Source organism: Scatophagus argus, chromosome 2, assembly GCF_020382885.2.
Source record: "Scatophagus argus isolate fScaArg1 chromosome 2, fScaArg1.pri, whole genome shotgun sequence".
NCBI classification, from domain to species: domain Eukaryota; kingdom Metazoa; phylum Chordata; class Actinopteri; family Scatophagidae; genus Scatophagus; species Scatophagus argus.
Genome location: NC_058494.1, coordinates 1,948,584 through 1,962,839, shown reverse-complemented (window position 1 = coordinate 1,962,839; position 14,256 = coordinate 1,948,584). Strand labels below are relative to the sequence as shown.

The window sequence follows — 14,256 nt, the reverse complement described above, 5'->3', positions numbered from 1 at the left end:
ACTTGTGGACTTCATCTTTGCTAAAATAGACTGGCAACTTCTTCTCATATCAGCAGCCACCGTATACATCTGATGGTCATCTCATGTGTGCTAACACCACATCCCACCCACTAGAGGGCTCCCAAATTCCCAACCAGACTGCACATGCCACCTAACCAAGAGCACTCTTATCTGAAATCACTGTGATTTTGTCACAGTGGCACGAGATTGAAGATGAAATAAAATGCCAAGGTGCGGCACCTGAGTGGCACTGAGGAGTGATTAGAGAGTTTTAGAGAGGTAAGCCAGCTTAAAAGGCCAAGTGCAGCAGAAGACCTGACAAAGGGGATCCTCCAAGAGACACCCATACAGAGAAAATATGTTCTGGAGATTGGTACACTGAAGCACTATGCAACACTGAAAAACCCAAACTGTAGACGGGTTAGTCATTCTGATGACCGAGACTTTGTCTCACTTAAGTAACCATCATTAGGTTTGTTGAAACTAAATGTCCAAATGTAGAAGAAGAAGAATCAGTTTTACTGACAGTATATATATTTTTACATACACACACTGAATTCGTCTTCTGCATTTGACCCATCCTTAGTTGAACACATATATGCAACACCCAGCAAATCACATGCAGGAGCAGTGGGCAGCATCAAGCGCCCGGGGAGCATATTGGGGAGTTAAATGCCTTGCTCAAGGGCACATCAGCCAGCTAATGGAGGGGGGGAGCATTTTTTGCATTAATCACTCCACCACACCCAAATTTTTCCTGCCCGTCCGGTGGGGGAATCGAACCGGTGACCCTCCAATCACAAGCTGCTTCTCCAACCTCTAGGCCACGGCTGCTACGCTGATTGGAATGGAAAGAACGCCATCCTCAAACAAATCCAGGGGCAGTTCCTGATGATGTATGGAATGGTGTAATTTTGTTGTTTGTTCCCATGATGACATGTTTGTGCCGTGCATTTACAGACACATAACTGTGCTGAACACCCCAAAGCAGAAATGTGTTTCGTTTTGCTTTGATTTGCCTTTTTCACATATGTACCAAACGACCTGTCTGTGTGTACCAGTAACTGAGAGAAAAAGATGTAGGTTTCATGGTGAGTTGTTTTCTTATGAGTTCATCAGATTTGATTAAATACAAAAAAGATACAAAAACACATTATACTTCCTACAAATAATAAAGGTCAAAACCTAAATTCCCTGTAAAAGACTTATTTGTAGGTAATCTTAGGTAGCTAATGTGGCCAATGTCTTTATTGTGGCAACTAGGCCTTTTCCACAGCAGATATAAGCCACGACAGCATGCCAGTGTGTCAACTTGCACAACACCAGGACCCTGACATTGAAGCAGCTGAATGCAACTCAGTCTTAATGTGCTCCACAAGAAAAGCCTCTCAAATGTGGTGAATTTGAAAAATTGGTTCTTGTGGCCCCTGAGAGACTGGGGTCTGAGTATAATTATTTGCTTAACTGATGGGTAGGTATTCTGTATTTTTACTAATTTTCAGTATTTTTAGCTGGTTCTTGGACAAAGTTCACATTAGTTTAAGTCTGATCTGCATAACTGATGTATTACAGAAGTTAAGAGTGGCTGTTATTGCAGTTATTTGTTTATTGTTTTTAAAACCCTGTTATGTTGAAATCACGTGTTTTTATCATAATTATGAGTTAACTGAGATTATCTCGACATACAGCAATTGGTTGTAAGACTATGATGTCATATTGTGGAATTCATGGACAAAACAGCTCTTAAAGTCACAGTCCCAAAGTGAAAATGACACTTCCTCTTCTCCCTCACATCTCCTGTAGTGATACTGCAAGGCTGTCATCTCTCACTGTCATCACTCCTCTGAAACGGGCTACACGTTTACTAATAGAATTTATTCTGTATCATATAGGCTGTTACTTCTAGGAGGTGCCACTACTGAGATAAGCTGCATATAATCAGTGTCTCACTGGACCACCAGAGTCCACAAACACCAACACATACCAGTTGATACACACAGCTTAATAAAAGTTGCAGGTTCTGTCTAAATGGACAAGATTAAGAGCTCATTCGTGAGATACGTAGTGCTGTGAGAGAGCAGCAACAATATTTAAACACGGTAAAAGTGTCAAAACACAAGCAAATTAAGAACGTGGACATGGTCTACAGAAAGGGCCAGAGCTGCCTCTACTTTCTGAGGCGGCTGAGGTCCTTCAACATCTGCAGGACGATGCTGAGGATGTTCTACGAGTCGGTGGTGTCCAGTGCCATCACATATGCTGTTGCCTGCTGGGGCAGCTGCCTGAGGGTGAGGGACACTAACAGACTCAATAGAATCATCAAGAAGGCCAGCCATGTTGTGGGAGAGGAACTGGACTCTCTGACAGTGGTGTCTGAGAGGAGGATGTTGTCCAAAATAAGAACTATACTGGACTTTCCCTCTCACCCTCTCCACGATGTGTTGATCAGCTACAGGAGCTCGTTCAGCAACAGACTCATACTCCCACGATGCACCACAGAGCGACACAGGAAATCATTCCTGCCTGTCACCATCAAACTGTTAAACTCAGCACTGTGACGGACACACTCACTTGTATATACAATGTACATATTGGCTCTTTTACACATGTACATACCTGTATTTTTAAATTTTCTTAAAAAATTTGAATACAGTTTTTTGTAAATACCTGTACTTGAGATTTTAGTTTTTTGTTTATCCTATTTTTATACACTTTTCTCCTTTCTTGGTCGGGAATACTGCATGTGCAATGTCTGTAAAAACAAGAATTTCCCTCCAGGGATAAATAAAGGAATTCTGATTCTGATTCTGATTCTGAAATCAGAAGCAGAAGACCACACTGGTTATGACTTTGGTCATTAACACAGGATTCGGCTTCATGGTGGCCGAGCTTCTGTTGTCTCTAATGCCCCAATCATGTTGTTCAGAGAGACGTAAAGTGAGCACATTTAGCCAAAATATTGGGTTAAAACACATCTAAAACCTATATAGTTATTTTCATTGCAAGAACAGTAACATTCCCAGCAGCCAGTCATCAGTGTGGATACTGACCCTATCCAGACAACACTACCTCCTTCTACCTGTGCGTGAGGCTGCCTTGCTTAAATGTTGCAGCTCAGATTATTTTTTGGTAATGGGCTTATTGTACATGTGAATTTTCTGTGTATTGTGTGGACCCAAATGTTTTATATGTTTGTGTCAGTAAAACAGTTAGCTGGCTGCTCTTGAGTATTAGCATGGGTGACAAAAAGAAAAACAAGAGGTTTTGCAGCACACACTGCCCATGTATGTGGGCGTGACACGAGGATTACACAAGTCTCTGGATTCATAAACTCAGCTCTAAAGAAGCTCTAAACTAACAGGACACAGACAATAAAACTTTAGACTTTCTTTGTTACACTGTGATTGCTCTGATGTGGACACAGCCACACGTGTAACTATTGATGGGAAGGAACGACAGGACCAGAACAAGACGCCTCAACATTATGAGGAAATACTTTGAATCCTGCAGAGCTTATTTAAATAACTAATCAATCACCATATGTTCTGAGTGTCTTTTCAATGCTTGAAGCTGTTTAAAAGCCTGTTTTGTTTGAGCTGGTTAAGTAAGCACATTTAGCCAAAATATTGGGTTAAAACACATCTAAATCTAAATATTAGTGTGGATACTGACCCTATCCAGACAACACTACCTCCTTCTACCTGTGCGTGAGGCTGCCTTGCTTAAATGTTGCAGCTCAGATTATTTTTTGGTAATGGGCTTTTTGTACATGTGAATTTTCTGTATATTGTGTGGACCCAAATGTTTTATATGTTTGTGTCAGTAAAACAGTTAGCTGGCTGCTCTTGAGTATTAGCATGGGTGACAGCACACACTGCCCATGTATGTGGGTGTGGCACGAGGATTACACAAGTCTCTGGATTCATAAATGGCTCTAAACTAACAAGACACAGACAATAAAACTTTATGTAATTTTGTTATAATTGTATCAGGAATATATTTTGCTTCCTTGATTGAGGCTTTTACATAATCTGCTAAGGTCTTACGGAAATCATCAACAGACTTTAGACTCTCTTTGTTACACTGTGATCACTCTGATGGACACAGCAACACATGTAACTATTGATGGGAAGGAATGACAGGACCAGAACAAGATGATCCACATTGAAGGTCTCAACATAATGAGGAAATAATAGATGTCTGTAATAATAATATAGGCAAAAGTATTGGGCTACCTGACCATTACACCAGCTGGGCCTTTATGACATAGACATAATTAGCTTTGCAGCTGTAACAGCCTCCACTCTCTTGGAAAGGCTCTCCTCAAGATTTTGGAGTGTTTCTGTGGGAATTTTTGCCCATTCATGCAGTCAGGGCTCTGTGCAAGCCAGTCGAGCTCTTCCACACCAAACTCATCCAACCAGATCTTTATGGGCTTTGCTTTGTGCACTGGGGTAGAGTCATGCTGGAATAGAAAAGGGTCGTCCCCAAACTGTTGCCACAAAGCTGGAAGCATAGCATTGTCCAAAATGTCTTGGTATGCTGAAGCATTAAGATTTCCCTTCAGTGGAGGTAAGTGGCCTACCCAGCCCCTGAAAAACAGCCCCACAAAGAGCTGCATCTATATATATATATACATATATATGTATACATATAGTCTACACAGTGTGCTTTGAATCCTGCAGAGGTAATTTAAATAACTGATCAATCATCATATGTGCTGAGTGTCTTTTCGGTATTTGAAGCTACACATTAACAGCCTGTTTTGTTTGAGCGGGTTCAATATTTTCAACAAGTGAAAGAATCTTCAGAACACAATCAATCAGTCCAATGTCTGCAATGCAAGGAAGCCAAACAAAAACCCAGTTTCATGAGCAGTAAGTATATTTGGTCAAGTACGGTACATAAGAGACAAGCTTAATGTTATTCTAAATTTTTCTCACCACACCAAAACCAGCAATGAATGTATCCTACTAACAAGGCCTGACGTTATTAAAGCTGCACTGATCAATGTTTTCATATTAACACTCGAAGTGATTCTGTGTACATGAAATAGGTGTTTGATAGTAAAAACAACAAAGCCTTACAGTGCCTGTTGAGCTTTCCAAGTGATTATACTTAATGTGTGTTGTGCTGATGTATTGATAATTTAACAATTTTAACAATTTATTTTAATGATTAAAGACGCTGCTTTCAATCATTGTAAACATTTCCATGCATGTAGTTGGTGCAACAAACATTGCGGGACATTTAAGGAGCAAAACTAAAAGCTGCAGTGATGAACTTGACGGGACAGAGGAAACTCTCCACAGGAAACCAACAACAAAATTAAACTTTTAGCTTCTGTGGAAGATAAAAAATCTTTGCTTGGCCAAGAAGAAAATAAATGAATAAATAAAAATGAAAAAAAAAATGAAACATTCATTTTCAGACCTCAATGTAGATAAAGTTTTATTGCAAAAGCAAGTTACACCAAAAACATGATATCTGGACAGCATCCCATATGAAGTGAGAAGAGCACTCATCTATACTACCTCAAAGACATTGTTTCTTCTTTAACGAACACAGCTGCTTAATCATTTCAGAATCAGATTGAGAATGTTAGTGATGACTCACCATTTTTCTTTTCTCCAGCATCTTTTCCAGATTTGGTCGAACTCCATTATATCCTGAAAACTGTCTGATCGGGGACATTCAATAAGGGCACAAACTGTTCTTGAACGGCCTCCTCTCACACACACTTATTTACTTTGTCTGACTTTTCTAACCAAAACAACATAATAATTTATTCATATTATTACATAATCATTTTTGCACTTGTGATTTTCATTATGCATTTTTGAACAATATTCACAACACTTCAGAAATGTACAGCATATTTTTAGATTTATGAGAAGGACAGTTATGTTAAAGTTATGTTAATGTGATGCTTTGTTAACATCATGTTATATTAACTTAATTGATTTTTCATCTAATCAGTGGAGTTGAGCTGCTGTGCATAAATGCTCATAGTGTCTTTTAATGGGGAGACAGTTTCTACACCCCCTCCTGCTGGCAATGTTGGATTTGATTTTTCTGGTTTCCATAGGAAATTCATTTGCAGCTCCAGAGAGTGACTGCGTCTGCATTACGCAGAGCTGGAAACTAACATGAGTCTGGAAACTGATCTTTGAAGGTCGGCTGTTTATAAACCTATAAATCTGTTGTACCATAATAATGAATTAATTTAGCTGTAGGCTGTAATACTACATATATTTTAGTCTGCTGATGAACACACATGACACTAGCTTAATAAATGTTCTCTTTTACTTCTTAGAAATGAAAACATTGTTTAGGTTTTATTGTTTATCAAGCATTCACGAAAAAAAAAAGAAAATTAGAGTGAAGAAAATAAATGTTCCCCCGCTCATTTGGGATGGCCCTGTGGTACAAGCGGATGGGCCCAGGTCCATCAGAACCAATGCAGCAGCTGGGGAAAAGAGCCATTTTTATCAGCACTTGGTGGAGATCAAATCAGAGCAAAAAGAGAATGAATATTTTTTACACTTTTGCTTTTTGGTGCTGTTTACTTTACTTTAGTGAAGACTCTGTATAGTGTATCACCACTATTCATATGACCTCTACACACAACTGACAGACTGTAAGTGCACGTGCAGCCCAGTGTCAGTTTATGACTTAAACTTTATTTGCTGTCAAGAAACAGGTCAGATTTCAGGTTCAAAGCTTTATGTGCATGCTGCAATCACCTTCCCGTACAGGGCTGAGTCATAGATAAACACAACACATAGCCCTCCACACACCCACATCAGCGTGACCCAGTGTGATTCAGGTGTGTATATAACGAGCAGGGTAACCTCCTATCATCACTGCATCATCCGCTGATACCCGAACACTCTGCATTTACCTGACAGGTAAGACAACTGCTGTGTTTGATTTCCTTCAGTGGAGTTCATGCTTCTGTCCTCTCTATGCAGATTTATTGACAGGTTGTCTTTGTCCACATAGAACAATCTGCTGATCATCACCATGAAGACTGTGCTGGTCCTGTCTATTCTTCTCTCTGTTGCATTTTCAGGTCCGATTCAACACACACCATTGAGACAGAACACACACACACTATCACTCGTGTGCTCATAAGTCAATCGACAAGCCTGTAACATAGTGTGACGACTATACACTGTGCTGTTTGTCCAGCTGTGTGCAATAGTACATGTAGTATGTGTGAATACACACGCACAGTGAACGCGTACTGCTGTTATTGACAAGGTTATATTTTCTCTGCAGCTCCAGCTGAAGTTGAAGAAAAGGCCCCAGGTGAGTATTGAACATCTTTGCTTTAATACATAGAGGCAGTTAGGCCTACATGTGTCTGACACCAACATTAATGTGATTCATCCACAGAAGTAGCAGTGGAGGCTCCAAAAGAACAGAGGGCTGCTGCACCAGGTTAGTGTCTTCTTTAAAGTGTGTTGGACCTCAGTCTGTGTGGAGAGAGCATTCAATACATCAAAGAAGAGAAGCCAGTTTCTGACTGGAAACGCTCACTGAATTGATCATCTTGTTCATTGAACTGAATTGTTCTGACTGGTCATTCAGAACAATTCAAGATAAATTCTCAGAGAACAAGATATTTGTGCTGGATTTGATCTCATGTTGACAAACAGCAGTTTCAGCAGCTTGTGGGGTTATCTTTGAAGGACAAACAAACTAACAGTGTGCTCCATAATATGTATAACAGCAGATGAGTTGTGGCAGTTAAAGCTGGTGCTGCTGGTCTGTGTTTGCTGAGAAAGACCCACATTTGGGGTCTTTTCCTTCAGGTTCTGTCATGCTGTAAAACAAAAAACAAAGTCAAAGTAAAGGTTTTACTGTGTATGAAATAGCTTCATTTATGCCAATTCGCAACACTAAACTCAAACTAAACGGGTGAACATGGAACATAACTGCTAAATTTACTGACAACTGCATTTAGCTCAAAGCACCACTCAGCACAGCTTCACAGAGATGCAGCATGGCTGTAGACTCTTTGGCTGGTATTAGCTGCTGGTCAGTTTGACCTTAATATGATGTCAGTCAAACACTATTGACTTTTTGTAGATGGGACTGAAAAATCAAACAGTCTCAACTGAAAAGAGGTCTGATGAAGCAATTTATGTTTCAGAGGCGGAGGACAAGATGACACCGAAAGATGAAGAAGTATTTGAGCCAGAAGATTCTGTCCCTGTTCCCAGAAACGGTAATCAAAAAGGACACACATCATCTTAACAAAATAGTCAACACACTGAAATACAAATGTTGAGTTCTCAGTTAGAGTTTATCAAGTCCTCCTTCACCGTTCCACATGTTGTTGTGTCATAGAGACAGGATCGATTCGATGAAAGGGATTTTTAAACAACAATTTGCACACACTGACAAGACTTCAGCTGATGTAACCAAATCATCCATTGTGCTGACTGTCTTTGTGGTTTTACAGCACATGTATCTGAGGTGGCAACAGCACCTAAAAGTAGGAACCACATCACTGTCTGCTTTCCTGTATTCCTTTGTTCCTTCATGAGGGAGGCTACTGTGGCAAAAGCAATAACACTGAAAGAGAAAATGACAAGATAAAAATCTCTCAAATATCAAACATGTCATGTAGACTGTCAAGTGTAAGCATGATATCCTTAAAGGACTATTACAGTATATTTGCATACTAGTACAACCTGCCTAGATTTTACTGAATGCTAACTGTTCTCCAGAGTACATCAGATGAATGACATGCTGGTCTCATTGTAACAGCTGTTTCGACTATGGGAGGCTGGAAAATGTGAGACTGGACAGGATCGGTGTATTTCAGTCAAAATGCTCTGTTCAAGAAAAGTTATTGTTCTCTTTCTTTTTTCTGTTTATAGCTCGTTTTAACTTCTGCCCAGACGGCTGGTTCAGCCATGGCTCTCGCTGCTTTATGTTCGTCAATTCTCCTTTGTCCTGGTACAGTGCTGAGGTACTGCGACTTTAGTACTTCTGTAATGTTACTGTGTTCTGCAACAGTCAGTTCCACTGAGCTCATGCACACTGTGAACAATGAGGTCAAAGTTGTAGCTTTTCCCCTCATCTGACAGTCTTATTGTTATCTTATTGTTAGTGTTACTTGTTAATCATTCAGTTAGGTTTCTGTTATGCTCAGGAAAAACAGGGTTGGATTCAAATGCAGACAGAGGAAGGCAGCATGGTGATTTAAGTCATTTATTACACTCAAGGCTTGCTGGCAGGTACAGGTAGGCAAACAGTTAACGGGCAGGTAGTTTCAAGTCGAGAAAAACATGCACCTAACAGAGGTACAAAAACAAACTTGTCAGGCAAGCAACATGGAGGAACTAACAACGGAGCAAAGGAACAAAGGATCTGTGCTGGTATGAGTTACTGATGAGGGTAATAAAGTCCAGATGTAGAGATGGAGACAGAAGCTCAGGGGAGGGGAACAAGGTGATCGCAGGGCAGATGGGAGAGACAAGATCAGGAATGGAAGTAGAAATGTCTGGGGACATTTGGAAGACAAGTAAAGGGTAATTCAGTTCAATTTAAATTCATTTCAATTTTATTCATATAGCACCTTTTACAATCAAAATTGTGTCTAGGTGGTTTACAGAAACCCAGAGGGTGAACCCCTGAGCAAGCAGACAGTGGCAAGAAAAACTCTCTTTTAACAGGAAGAAACCTTGAGCAGGACCCTGATCACAAGGGAGAACCATCCTGCTGATAGTCAGCTGGGTAAAAGAGGAGAAGAAGAAGTAGACAGGGCAGAGAGGATGAAAGAGAGAGAGAGAGAGAGAGAGAGAGAGAGAGAGAGAGAGAGAGAGAGAGAGAAACATACATGCAATAAACATCATACATTACAAAGGACAGACATGACAGGTTGTTATAATTGGAATTTTGTAGACTATATATTGTATGTATTTGTTCTTTAGCTGATATGTTGTTCAAGTTAGTTCTAATAGCACTACATAGAAGAACGACATGGGCAGATGTTGACAGAAGACATTGGGTTTGTCAGAGGGCTGGATGCAGTTCAACATGTAGATCTGGATGGAGAGAGACCTGCAGAAAGATACAGAGAGAGAAAGAAAGGGAGGAAGAGACACAAAACTATGATGAAAACGGGACACCCAGTTAGTGACATAATATAATGAATCATATGTTGACCTGATGAGAGGAGAGGAGGGGAGAGGAAGAAGAGGAGAGGAGGTAGGAGTGTAGAGATGTTGGAGATGTTGAGGAGGTGGTTTGTGTCCCCCGGCAGCATAGGCATATGGCAGTGTAGCTATGATAAAGATTAAAGACTAAGAGCTCGTCAGCCCTGTTCTACCAGTGGCTTTATCAAGAAGTGACTGTAACTATACTTAGAAGCACTACACACTTTGTTTGAGGCTAACTATACGCTTTACTAAACAGAAAGGTTTTAAGTCTGGTCTTAAAGGTGGAGGTGGTGTCTGCCTGTTGAACCCAGATTGGCAACTGGTTCCACAGCTAAAGGCTCGTCCTCCCATTTTACTTTTATGAATTCTGGGAACTGCAAGTAAACCTGCACTCTGTGATCTGAGTGTTCTATTGGGAATATATGGGATCATTAGATCCTGCAGGTATGATGGGGCTAGTCCATTTAGGGCCTTATATGTAAGTAGGAGAATTTTAAAGTTTAGTTTAGTGAGTTTAGTGAGTGAAGAGAAGCCAAAGATGGAGGAGATGTGATCCCTTTTGCTGATTCCTTTCAAAACTCTAGCTGCTGCATTCTGGATCAGCTGCAGGTTATTAATGGAGTAATGCTGAAGTGACTCGGAAAAATGGAGATGTGGGTGAAGAGAGGGACAAAGAGACAGACGCCATGACAGCTACTTTAGAAATTACCATCATGCTGAATGGTTCTTCCACTTGGAAGCATCTGCATGGTATCCATATCTGTTCTTAGATCAGTCAGTCTGTCAGCATCAGTCCATGAAAAGATGAGCTTTATGTTCACATAGAAACTACAGACATTTCCATTAGGAGGAAGAAAATAAAGGCATGAAATGAAACAACAACATGAACAACATGAAACAACACGATCCCTTGGTGCTCCCTCTGTCCAACAGGAGCACTGCAACAGCATGGGTGCCAATCTTGCCTCAGTTACCAACCCCAGAGAGTACAGCTTCCTCCAGCAAATAACAAAGACAGCCGGTCAGAGCATCGCATGGCTGGGAGGATTCAACCTGCAGGTCAGAATTCATGAAGAAATAAGATCTCAGTCAGCCCCGGTGAAGCCCAGGACCTGGTCCAGAGGGCTCTAGACTCAGACAAGATGGATATGAGAGCAGCACTTCCTTACACTTGTGTTCTTTGTCTCTCAGGGCCGTTGGATGTGGATTGACCGTGAAGGTTTCTATTACACCAATTGGTACTCGCAATCCTCATCCAGCAGCTACGCCTGCGTCTACCTACGCACCACCAGTAAGTCCACCTGTTTGCTGTGGATAGCTGCATCAGCTTAATGCAAAGTCCAAATAAGACTAACGTATGTAACCACACTTTCTGAAGTGGTGAAAGTTACACCCGGTTTTCTGTTTTGGTCTCAGAGAGTTGATGTCTCTTTTCACACGTCTTGATCGTGGACAAAGTCCTGATCAGTGTGAACATAACATTGACTTGTACTTCAGGGAAAATGTCACACATTTTTTTGATTTCTACGTACTGATTGATTGACTTTCCTGTGGCAAGAGACAAATAGCTCCTGTTGCAGTGAACACTGTGGTGTATCATTTAATTCACAACATGAATTAGAGTTAATATTGTTTCACCTTTGTTAATCACATTTTAGATGGATGGGGTAACACCCAGTGTGGCTCCGCTTATCGCTTCATCTGCTCCAAGGACCCTTTCAGCTGTTAACAAACCAAACATCTGGAGCCTTGGGATGGATCTTTTTCTGTTTAAAGAGCAATTTGAACAAACTTTGCTGTGTCTTAATGAAGTGTTGTTTTCCATTGTGTGTCCTTGAAAAGATTACATGATAAAGTGTTAAATTAACTTTCTGCTTTTGGTTGTGGCAGTAAGCTTCTTTTCCATAAAAATAAAATGTGTAAAAACAGAACAATGTCATATCTTCCTTTGGGACCTTGGCTGTTGAAGTCCAGCTGTAGTCTGAAGAGTAACTTGTGTCATTACAAAGGAAGTAACCCACAGCTCTGGTTCAGAAGTTAGATCTCTTAGTGTGTGTTGTGCTCATCCTGAAGAAACACAGCAAACCATCCTCAGAGAAAAACATGCATTCCTTAAGATTTATGACCTACAATACAATCTTCCCTCCTCAGCTGAGGCAGTAATAAATGATAAATGTCAAACTAATGATTTATAAAACTCCATATCAGCAGACACTCTTTTAAATGCCTCCTGTTTAGTGATTAACCTTCACTGAAACTGCATTCCAGTGATATCAGTTATAACCCAGTTCTACCTTCAGTTTGTCTCCAGTCATCCATGAATCCATGAGTCCATAAACAATTGATATAACCCTCACAGTGGAGCAGACAGTCAGTCGGCATACTGTCAAACAGTAACTGCTGCACACCAGAGAAGTATCATAAAACAGAGTACAGGTTGTTTGTATGTGGAAATATGATTGCTGTTCTTTACTCCCTCCACCTGACGGTGATCCATTGGTAGATGATAGATTGAATATTGCAAAAACTATGAAAGACAGCAGGTTTCTTTAAGATAGAAATTTATACAACAATTTGGATGGGATCCGTTGTGTGAACCAGTATAGGAGTTACCGCTGACTCAGAATGATTAACGAAACAGTTAACTAAACAAATAAAACAAAAAATAGTTTTAGAATACACTTTCAGAAACACATGGAAGACAGTGATTCAGTGACAGCTGATGATAAGGCAAAAGTGCTTAGCATGGTGTAGCAGACTATGATTCTCAGTTGCCAAAGTGACAGCCAGATTGATGACCATTGGAAGTTTGACTCATTGACTGCATAACTGTAAATATGGTTGGTTCTCAATAGTAAAGACCTCTAAATGGGATCCCACGTGGTTTGACTTGTACTGAAAGTAGTTGAGTAATAAAAGCCAAAGTTTATAGCTGTAGCTTGGAGTCAAGTTCTAGAAAGGTGACCTTGAATATTCCTGGGTCACGTGCATTCAGACTGCTGTCCATAGAAAACACACTGCAAAAATTAATTTATAAGAGCAGATCAGTTTCATCCCTCACCCTTGATGACAGAGGTTCTCTCTGACTAATTTCACTGGGTAAGACAAGTTGTTTAAACAGAAGAAGAAGAAGAATCAACTTTTACTGGCAGTTTATATATATTTTTACATACACACATACTGAATTTTACTACTGCATTTATCCCATCCTTAGTTGAACACACACATGCAACACCCAGCAAATTACATGCAGTACACACACAGGAGCAGTGGGCAGCATCAAGCTGCCCGGGGAGCATATTGGGGGGTTAAGTGCCTTGCTCAAGGGCACATCAGCGAGCTAATGGAGAGGGGGGGGGGGGGGCATTTTTATCACATTAGTCACTCCACCACACCCAAATTTTTCTCGGTGGGGGAATCGAACCGGTGACCCTCCGATCACAAGCCGCTTCTCCAACCTCTAGGCCACGGCTGCCCCCCAGACCTGTACAACAAAAACAAAGCACAAAACATTATTCACGTAATAATAATGCTGTTGAAAAAAAAAAGTAGAATTATACTGTATTTCAGAGATACAGACTTTATGTCACAAAAATGGAGCATTTTGAGTCTGAAATTGAGTTTGGGCACCAATTTCAATTTCTCCCATACCAAACTCATCCAGCCACATCTTTATGGACCACCGGCGCACAGTAATGCTGGAATAGAAAAGGGCCTTCCATAAAATGTTGCCACTAAGTTGGAAGCATAACATTGTCCAGAATATTATGGTACACTGAAGCATTAAGATTTCTCTACAGCTACAAATATGTCATAAACAGCATGCAGCTGCTCTTTGTCAATTATTGTGATCGTGACAACAATGCTAAAAGGAAGACTGACAGCTGTGTGTAGTATAGTATCTGGATAGTAAAAACAAAAACCTACAGTAAACTAATGTCAATGACACATCACAATGTCTTTGGTCTCAGTTGTTCCAGTAAAAGATGTTCCAGAGGAGAGAGCTTATGCCTCAGTCCCAAGCCAGTGCCCATTTAACCTCCTGTCACTGACTACAGCAGCACGATCCACATATTCA

At 40.6% G+C, this 14,256-nt stretch overlaps 1 protein-coding gene across 2 annotated transcripts; it reads left to right on the top strand.

Moving 5' to 3' along the window:
• The first annotated feature begins 6,865 nt into the window (after positions 1 to 6,865).
• Positions 6,866 to 12,014, top strand: LOC124065111 (ladderlectin-like). 2 transcript variants are annotated; one of them, XM_046400215.1, is made up of 9 exons: positions 6,866 to 6,911; positions 7,006 to 7,075; positions 7,285 to 7,314; positions 7,402 to 7,446; positions 8,162 to 8,236; positions 8,895 to 8,986; positions 11,112 to 11,237; positions 11,370 to 11,469; positions 11,837 to 12,014. In XM_046400215.1, the coding sequence occupies exons 2-9, from the start codon at positions 7,027 to 7,029 to the stop codon at positions 11,905 to 11,907; spliced, it is 588 nt and encodes a 195-aa protein (XP_046256171.1). In that variant the 5' UTR covers positions 6,866 to 6,911; positions 7,006 to 7,026; the 3' UTR covers positions 11,908 to 12,014. The 2 variants fall into 2 exon arrangements, with proteins under 2 accessions (XP_046256171.1, XP_046256180.1); XM_046400224.1 differs by lacking the exon at positions 8,162 to 8,236.
• The last annotated feature ends 2,242 nt before the right edge of the window (positions 12,015 to 14,256 follow it).